This window comes from Rhagoletis zephyria, unplaced genomic scaffold, assembly GCF_001687245.7.
Source record: "Rhagoletis zephyria isolate East Lansing unplaced genomic scaffold, Rhagoletis_zephyria_1.1 Rzeph_scaffold_00488, whole genome shotgun sequence".
NCBI lineage: Eukaryota > Metazoa > Arthropoda > Insecta > Diptera > Tephritidae > Rhagoletis > Rhagoletis zephyria.
In genome coordinates, this window is record NW_016157572.1 from 94,740 (window position 1) to 104,856 (window position 10,117).

Below are 10,117 nucleotides of genomic sequence, written 5' to 3' on the forward strand. Positions count from 1 at the left end.
AAGTTGTCAAGAAAGGAAGCTCTTGAAGCTTACTATCCAAATAGAAACAACAGATTTGACATACTGATCGATGAGGAGAGACATTTTCCCCAGTTAGGCAGTGAAATAGAGACTCAGGACAATAATCAAGTAATTAACAGACGTCTGACTAGGAAAAAATACAATAGGGGTGCGCAAGAAGCTGCAATAGCCGAGAAAAATATACCTTTTAACACCCGACACACAAAGATAGAGCCGGTCTACCCAACACTGGAGTACCAAATGGGAAGAGTGTCAGAAATGGAGAAACTCCTAACAGAAATGTTTAAAATTACTCAGAAACTTTGCATTGAAAACAAATTAACCACAGAGGAGGCTCGCTCGATAGGAGGCAGAGAAATAACAACATATGAAAATCTTACAATATAACTGTCAGTCTTTAAATGCAAATATAAACTCAATTGAATTTGTCTTGAATAACTATAACTACGACATAGCAGTATTGTGTGTAACCTTTTCACAAAAAGACTCAACCAGCAGGAAAATCTTGAATTTTAAAACCACAGGTAAACACAGAGAAGATGGCTATGGCGGTGTAGTCATCCTTCTTAAAAAATATATCAAGTTTAACAGAATAAAATATACGACGCAATATGACATTTTAATAGTACAAACTAAAAATCTAGCCCCCAATATTACAATATGTGCGGTATACTTCCCCCCGAATATCCGTATAAACGACTTTAAAGAAGAAACTAAAAAATGCTAAATATGCTAGAAAATTATAGTAACGTCTTAATCCTAGGGCATTTCAATGCCAGAGCTACAGAGTGGGGTGACACTATAAACTCGTGCCGAGGCCAAAATCTTGCCAACATTTTAAGTGAATACAACTTCCTTGCATTAAACGATGGCTCCCTTACTTTTAAAAGAGACCTTAGTCTAGATGCGGGTTCTGTTTTAGATCTCTCCTTAACCAACTCCAACTTAAACTTTAAATGGTCAGTTGACCCCATTAGAATCGGTGGAAGCCACCATTTCCCGATTACCCTTGAATCAAATATTGGCACCTATTCGAATTGTCAGTTTTTGTCGCAAAACAAACTCACAGAGATTCTGAGCAAGGCAGAGATAGAACCGGATATTAACAACTTCGAAAATACTTTCTCAAATGCTATTCGCGATGCCTCTTTCAATCTTAACAGTAGGAGAAAACCCAAAGCGTGGTGGAACCCTGAACTAGCCAAAATCTTTAGACTTCTTAAAGTGGCATATCAAAAATGCAAACTGCAACCCTCAGTACAAAATCTAGACAACTTGCAACACAGAAAAGAGAATGGAAAAAAAATGGTTAAGGAAGCCAAAAAAGCGAATTTTGAGAGCAAGATTTTCGAAATTAACGAGCAACCTAACACCAGGAGTGCGTGGAGCTTTGTGAAAGCTCTTATCTAATGACGATAACGCTAATTTCCTTAAAATGCTTAAAGAGCAAGTCCCCCAGAATGAAACTTTGGAAATAAATAAACAAATAACACCAGACTGTAGTCTCGCGAACACTCAGGAAGAATTAGAAGACGTGCTTAAAAAGAAAAATAAAAGGTCAGCTGGAGGGTATGATAGGATAATATACAAAATGATTAGGGCTCTACATGACAGATCTTAAAACAACCTCCGTACTACACTAAATGACATATTTTTGACTAATCAAATCCCTGATAACTGGCGCAATGTGAAGATTGTACCCATCCCCAAGAAGGATAGGGATCTTGACAATTTTAGGAATTTTCGTCCTATAGCGTTAATTTCTGTGCTACTAAAATGTATAAATTTGTGTGTTAAAAATAGATTAGAAGAGTACTTAGAACTCAACAACATCCTACCGCACTCCACTTTTGCTTATAGGAAAAAGAAATCGGCGACCATGGCAATTAATTATCTCCTGCATAAAACGGCTATCAAAAAACATAGAGGCAAGAAAATTATTTTCTGTGCCATAGACATTAGCAATGCCTACAATTGTGTAGATATAAATAAACTGGCGGTTATTTTAAACAATGTAGGAATTAATTCAAACTATGTTGATTGGATCATAAATGTTCTGGCATTGAGGAGACTTATATTAGCGAAAGAGTCAATTTACATCAGTGGGGGTCTACCACAGGGTAGTTGCCTCTCTCCACTCCTATTCAACATATATACAAAAGACTTACACAACATCAAAGACGAAAACACTAGCATCATTCAATTCGCAGATGACTTTGTCATTTGCTCGGACGGAGATGATGTTGAAAATGCAACATATAGATTACAACAAAAAATTACAATGTTCAATAAATAGCGAAAAATCTAAACCTCTCTTGCAACCCACTGAAAACTAAATTATTGTATGTCAGCAAAGGTAGCAAAAAACGTATTCAAATAACTTTAGAAAACACTCAAATTGAACAAACTAACTCTATAGAATTCCTAGGTAGATATATCAATACTTCTCTTACACTGACTGAACACTACAACTCTGTAATAGACAACTCCAAAAACAATTCCAAACTTTTTAAGATGATCACCACTGTAAAATCAGGAATAAGACCTAATGTTGCCCTTAACTTTTACAAATCTTTCGTTAGATCCAAATTAGAATATTGCCGGACGTCAGCAGCAAATAGTACTGCAGTGATCAATAAGAAAATCAGAACTTTTCAAAATAGCTTCCTCAGAAGGGCGCTTGGAATTACACCAGCCACACCAATTCTCTTAATTTACGCACTTGCAAATGAGCTTCCGCCATTAGAAAGAGCCAAATGGCTCACCGCCAAGGAGCTGTTGAAAATACTAACCTCCGACAATCCATTCAAATCTGACATTATCAACCACCCCTATTTAAACTCCGGCTATAGCAAAACCTACTTAGAATTCAAACATGTTTTCGACCTCCTAGGGTCCACTGATCACTTGCTCCCTCCCCCCAACTTAAGTGTCATGTCCAAGCTCCTGTCCAACAGCAAACGCAACACACCCAAGGAGACGGTCCTCGCTACATATGCGAGTATTCTACACGATTACAGAAGATCTTTTTTCAAAATTTTTTATACAGATGCGTCCATACAACAGGACTGTGCGGGTATTGGCATATATGACCTTTCCAATGACCAAGAACACATTTATAAAATAAATTTTAATACATCCTCCAGCTTCGGTGAAGTTATAGCAATTTGGAATGCCGTCCAAATAGCTACCACAAGCAACTATGATAAAATTGTGATTTTCACGGACAGCTTAGTAACATGTCAATTGCTAGAAAAAGAGCATAAAGGCAACTACTATATCAACCTAATCCACAAAAGTATAAAAGAATCTGACACTCTGGTCCATGTGATCTGGACACCAGCACATGTTGGAATAAGTGGTAATGAAAGGGCGGACCAACTAGCCAAAAAAGCTTCTGAGCAGGCGCAAACTATTGAGGTTAAATAAACAGTCACCGAAGCTAGTAGGAACATTTATGATCAGATCAAGAACACCTGGTACAATGAATTTTTAAATTTTTCCCGCATTTTCAATAGCAGTCAAGCTCATACATGGTTTAGAAAATGTTCTTTAATGCCCAAGCAAATCAAAATCATAAATCGAATTTTAACGGGCTATACGTATGATAAATCATATCTATTCAAAATTAAAGCAATAAACTCAAACGTATGCTCCTGTGGTCAGACTAGCAATTACACCCACTTGATTCTGCATTGTGAAAGACTCAAAAACATCAGAGAAAAATTTGATATAATCAAAAACTCCAACAACCTAGACGAGATCTTCCAAGGTATGAACCCTGGCAAACTATCACAACTTGTACTTTTTATCGAAGAAGCTCAAGTCTCGTTTTAAATATTAACTTAATAAACTATTTCATTTTATTTAAATGCTTCAAATTACAACTCATTTTGTTCGCGTTTTGACGTTCCAACGCATTCGCCTAGCGCGTATCTAAGGGCCTTGCAAGCCCATCGGCACACATAAACACATACCTGGAAACGCATTCTAATGCCCAGTAAGAACAGTATTTGTAATCTAACGCGTTATATCCCATGTAGTGCTACAAAAAGTATGCGTGAGAAATTCAAACATTTTCCATCATTTAGTAAAGGCCTTCGGGACCAATCTAACGCATTCTCTGTTGTACGTGTGAGCGTTTATCTCTTTTTTATACACGAAATTTTACTATTATGAAATAGAATAGTTATCTCTTTTCAATCGTCTATAGCAAGGCAATTTTTAACGCGATATATAACGTATCACATGGCATACACATATAGTGTAATCCTAACGCACAGAAAATACATTTTCTATGTGATATACATACCCGTTATTTTCACTGTATAAATAACAAAATATTTAGTAGGTATTTATTTCAATATTGAAGTTTTATTGAATCTAAGTACTACAAATATGTATATATATCAGAAAATTTACGTTTAAAATTTTTGGAAATCGAATACAAAACATAAAGCTTAATCCACTTCAATTCTATAAACTCTTAAGCAGAGATGACACGATTTCTTCATTTGTACAGATTTGTAGATTTTGGCGGTCACAGAGTGGTGTTGTCTAGAAATTTTTATCGAGATGGGCCCAGGTCAATAAAAAAAATTGTCCAAACAACCCCACTCTGTGACTACCAAAATGTGCAAATCTGTACTAATGTACAAATCGTGTGATCCCTGCTTTACTTAAATAAAGCTAAGAATCAATTTTAAGGAAAATAATTTTACTTAGAAATTGCGCAAATTCATTTACTTGTATTGAGTCTTACTTATAGTATTTAAAAGTAAAAATTAATTTTCAAAATGGTAATCCCACTTTTGACCAGTATGGTAACCACGATTTAAAAACTTGTTTGAGAACTTGCTTCCACCTCGTTTTTGCTTGATTGGATGAGTTTCTTCTGGCGGTACCGGTTGTGACTTAGCTCAACAGACTTTCTTAAAAGTTTGTCGAAGCTAAGTCGACCTTCAGCTTTAAAAACATCTGAAAGAGAGGAATGTAAGAATGGCATATGAGGCCATGAGAGCATAAGTGGCTTAACCCACAATTATTTTTTTTGTACTTAACTTCTTAAAATTGTTTCCAGTGTGATAAATTTTAAAGTAAAGGTCGCTTGTTCCTTGATTTGATGGTACGTTATATAGCTCTGTACCTTAAAATTAAGGAATAAGCGACTTTTATTTTAAAATGTACCACGTTTGAGACTACTTTAAGTAAGGATGTACACAAAAAAAATATATAAATATAGTACCTTGTATATCTCAGCAAACTATTAAGCAAAATACATAAAAAAAGAGAAATAAACACAAACCAATTTTAAATATAACGATTATTTTCGGTCTCTGGAATAAACATTTTACGAGATCAACATACCGAATAACAATTCATTAACCAGCACAAGCTTAATTAATGCCTTTTTATTTTTTCTCCCATCCAAGTTGAATAAAATCAAAAGTTCATCGGCCATAAGTTTACGTAAGACGTCATCTACAGTTCCGCTTGTGCCTTTAATTTGGTACAAATATATTTTCTGTAAATTATAAAAAAGGTCTATTGAATAATTCCATAAGATTTAAAAAGTGATCAAAATATACCATTGCTTCTGCATATTCTTTTGCTTTTAATTTTTCTTCAACCTCATATGCGGCGTCAACGCTAACCATTGGCAATGAAGCTGCTATTTCGATTTGTGTACGGTCTTCTACTTCGCCTGTCAAACGGCTTACAGAGTGGTGAACTTTGGTGAGCACGGCCTTGCATTCTCTTACGTTCTGGTTTTGTGCCATTAAAACACCTCTATCAAGCGCCTATTCCAATATAATAAAAAAGGCAAATTGGTATATACGTCTAGGCGAATTTGATATGAGTGTGAAAATAAAATTGTGTATATAAAATTGCCTCGAACTGCATACATTTTCCTTTACAGCTTTCTCCAAAATATCGAGTCTGCACATCATTTCGTTTTGAGTTTCCAAAATTTTTGCTAAAAGATCCTTGATTTCTGAAATTGTAAAAATATAACATGTACAGTTACTCACAGAAATATTAGTTCTTTAGTTTTTTCATAATACTGAAAACTCAGAAATATTAGGTGTTTAGTATTTTCACAAGTGATTGAAAAGTTTTAAAATTTCGATGAAAATTATTTTGAAATTCGCCGAGCTTTTGCAACATATATGGTATTTTGCAAATAAAAATTACGGTTTTGTCTAAATAAAAATTAACGAAAAACATTTATAATGGANAAATTTCGATGAAAATTATTTTGAAATTCGCCGAGCTTTTGCAACATATATGGTATTTTTTAAATAAAAATTACGGTTTTGTCTAAATAAAAATTAACGAAAAACATTTATAATGGAAGATATTTTTAATGTCGTGAAAAAAACTAAGCGAATACTTTCAACGAGTTAAAGTTACCTGTATTGAAATCTTTTTGTGTTTCTTTGCTTAGGTCTCTCGTATCGTAGGCCGAATCCAGCTGAAATTTCTTTTTTTAAAGTTTATACACTGGAAATAAATACAAAATAAAAATATATGTCTATATACTAAAATTATATGGAGAATTTTCCTGGGGGTGTAGCCAAAGCCTGGGATTGACCAAAGGAAAAATCCAGCTGACTCTCTTCGAAGGACAAATCCATGTTCGCTTAAAAATATAATTAATTTTAGTTATAGTTATTGACATTTAGTATAAGTTTTTGGCATATTGAATTTTAAATATTTTAATAGTTAAGTTACAAAAGGATTTTTTTTTTAATTTTTGATATTTTTTAATAGTTAAGTTACAAAGGCAAAAGTTTAGTTCAGATTTTTAACTATTTACAAAAAGGGCTAGATGAATTAGAAAAAACGTGATTCAGCCAATATGAACATTTTAGTTCGAAAACGCGTGAAAAAGAGTGTGAAGAATTGGAATAAGCAAAATATTATTTTCTTGGGGAATACAAAAGTATTTGTATTCCATATCTGCTCTGTTAATTATGACTAACTCATTACTAATTTCACTGGCTAAAAGTATTCCCAATCCGGGTGAAGATTCTAGTGGTTGCTCAAAGTAGTTTTGAATTTTTAGGAAGTTATATACTAGTACCACATCCCGACCGGATTCTTTACGAATTTCGATTACTTTAATAGGACCAAACAGAGGGGTGAAACAAAAGGAATCTTTTTCTTTTTTCGTATCTATATTGAACTCCCCGATTGTTATGTTGTTATATATAATTGAATGTGGGCCATTTCTCTCCTGAATTCTCAAATAAAGCTGTTGCAATATTTTGTTGGGTTTTTTTATAATTTTTTTTAAATGCTGCATGTAATTTTCGAACCTGTACGCAGAAAAACTATCTAAAGGGCCGTAATTCTGCGCACAGTCGGTTAAATGCAATAAACCGTGAACATTAAAGCTTATTAAATGTTCACCGAAAATAATTCCAAAAAAATTTACGAACTCTGATAATATTGCCTGAATCACATTTTTTTCATTTTTGTATTTTTTTTCGCATGAAAGAAGTCTTATCCCCGCATGCAAGAGAAGAAAGTGATAGTACAAGTCCTCGTCAATGTTATCTTTTAAAACAAATATGCCTAAATATAATAAAAATTGACGAAACTCTGTTGATTTCCAAATAGCAATTTCGTCGAAACTTCTGCAAACTCTATCGAATTCAGATGGAACCAATTTTGAAACGAAATTTAGCTTTTCATTCATTTTGGTTACGTTTGCCTTTTTCAATAGCAAGTGAAGCAATTTTTTTGTTATACCCAGGTCAACCAAATGCATAGGATCCAACGGGAACTGTGACACCATGCCGAAATCATGAAGTTCTAATATGTTAGGTTGATGTCGAAATTGGTTGCAGTGATGCCCGGGATCAAACCTACTTTTAAACGAAAAGTCAGACCGTGCATCATGCATTTGCTTGGAGAAACTTACACGCTTCTTTAAGTATTGACCTACTTGTGTGCATTTGGGACAGCTGTTTTTTCCGTTGTGGTACTGAACACCTGTTACAAATGCTCGAGCAGGAGAATCACAAACAAATGCACGAACGCTAAATTTCACATTATGTTCACCAATTTTTACTCCAACTTCCCTCAAACGCGACACTTCTTGGAAAAAGTCCTTCATGAAATCGTTAATATTCCATGGCTTTTCGGTGCCAGAAAAACAAGCTATTACAAATGGTTGTACCTGGGGGTACCCAATAAGTGCTCCTAAAATTGGCCACAATAGCTTATTAGAGCTTTTAAATAACTTGAGTCCATCTATGCCGACATCTATTTTAATTTCTTCTAAGGCCTCTGGAAACTCAAATAAGTTTTCTGAAAAGTGTGCTTGGACTCCGAAATAAACAAATTCACCACTGGGTATAGCTTGGAGCTGTATTTTATTTTTTTCAGCTCCAAGTAAACTTTTCGCGGAAAGGGGCAAATCATTAACACCCATGTCTTTTAAAGTATGCAATAGATCTGTTAGGGAGTTATGCGATATACAGTTTCGAATTGCCCAGGACTTGAGTTTATGAACGTTGTCAACTTTTGGAATAAAGTTGGAGCACCCTGGTACATCGTCATCACCGCAGTCACTTTCTAAACTAACTTCACTATTGCAGCCACTTTCAATTATAACACTTGCACTATCACTTTCTTCACTTTCTACGTAAGCAAAACTATCTATTTTTCTATATTTTTCTGCATTTCTATTAAAATATTGCTTTTCTAAAGCCACAAGATTCCTAATAGTTTTTTTACTCATTTTGGTACTTGCCTTTCACTTCTTCACTTTTTACAAAGTTTCTCCTGCTGCGCTCCTGGTTCTTATGCTTTCTGCAACGTAAATGCCTTTTATAATATTAATTAATTAATGTAAATGCAAAATTACTTACCGAATCGCCGCGGCGTGGGTAAAATTTTTGACAACTTTGCGAAAATTTGACAGCCATTTTAAGTATTTATTAGTGACACTTATTTCTTAAGCCAAACCCGGTACCGTTGTAATAGTAACCGGATAGGTAAAGGCTTTAATATTTATAAGTATATAGTTTAGTGATTCGTTTGTGACAATGGAACAATTAAATATGCATTTAAATACTTGTAATCAACCATCGAAAGACACAAAGTTGAAATGTATACATATGAGTCGTTTTCCAGTATTACGTATGAAAAAATCTGATGGGTATCTATTATCTAACATCTACGACAAATATTTTCTACATCACTAATTATTCCAATTCGAGATGTAAGAAGGAATAAAATATAGGCTTATAGTCAGGCGAGAATAGGCTAGCTCACTCTTACATTATATAGCAGTTGGAATGGGATATGTAATTGTGTTGGTATTTATCGAAAATGTTGCAAGTGTATTTGTGAATGCTTAGGTCGGTTTTGCTGGGTGGCTGCGTAAACACGATGCATCTAATCACACACGTTTCTGACATTTGTGCTGTCATTTCGGACACATCTGCGTTCATCAGTAGCAGAAAAACTGCGAGCAGTCTTACAAGTCATTTAAAGATATAAAACTGGCACGGATGTGCTTTCGTTTAACAGACTAAAAGCAAGAACAGATTAAAAGGCAGTGAATGATACTCTTCGCATCCTAGAGGAATAACCTGGCTTATGCAGCGCTCCGCTTTGCCAACACAACCCAAAACCCCCCAAAAAAAAACGAACGGCCGCGACTGGAAAATAAAATTATAAAAAACTAAATCGTAGAACATAAAAACTATAAAAATAGCACAAATTAGTGAAAGTAAAGTGAAGTGAAGAGTGACACAAAAAGCAAAGGACGGAACAGTGAACTAAGTACAAAAACCATACAAAAGTGACAAATTGATGGTCGGGCAGCCGTTTTCACGCGTTCGGTTGTCTCAAAAAAAAAAACAAAAATCGTAAAATTGTGAACTCAATACGCAAACTGAAAGCGAATTAGTGAACTGAAAAAAAAAGATATATATAATCATTTGGACAATATAAGGAGCAACAGGTGGATAATGTGCGCAACTGTGTGCACGGGTTTTGCTAGCGCCATCCCCGCAGGAATTTGGTGCTACGCAAAGTTGGTCATAAGCAAAAACCACACAATCCTAATAATAAGTGC

General features: G+C 34.6%; 1 protein-coding gene across 1 annotated transcript; it reads right to left on the minus strand.

Annotated features, from left to right (window-relative positions):
* Positions 1-5,152: 5,152 nt before the first annotated feature.
* LOC108359912 (uncharacterized) lies at positions 5,153-8,960 on the minus strand. The gene is made up of 5 exons (XM_017611989.1): positions 8,904-8,960; positions 6,436-6,496; positions 5,928-6,016; positions 5,610-5,822; positions 5,153-5,545 (listed from the first exon to the last, which is right to left on the minus strand). The coding sequence occupies exons 1-5, from the start codon at positions 8,958-8,960 to the stop codon at positions 5,372-5,374; spliced, it is 594 nt and encodes a 197-aa protein (XP_017467478.1). The 3' UTR covers positions 5,153-5,371.
* Positions 8,961-10,117: the final 1,157 nt, after the last annotated feature.

Coding starts and splice junctions, on each gene's coding strand:
- LOC108359912 (XM_017611989.1), bottom strand. CDS start 8,960: ATGGCTGTCAAATTTTCGCAAAGTTGTCAAAAATTTTACCCACGCCGC. Junction 5,823..5,927: donor AGAAAGCTGTAAAGGAAAAT/GTATGCAGTTCG, acceptor ATATTGGAATAG/GCGCTTGATAGAGGTGTTTT. Junction 5,546..5,609: donor AAGAATATGCAGAAGCAATG/GTATATTTTGAT, acceptor TATAATTTACAG/AAAATATATTTGTACCAAAT.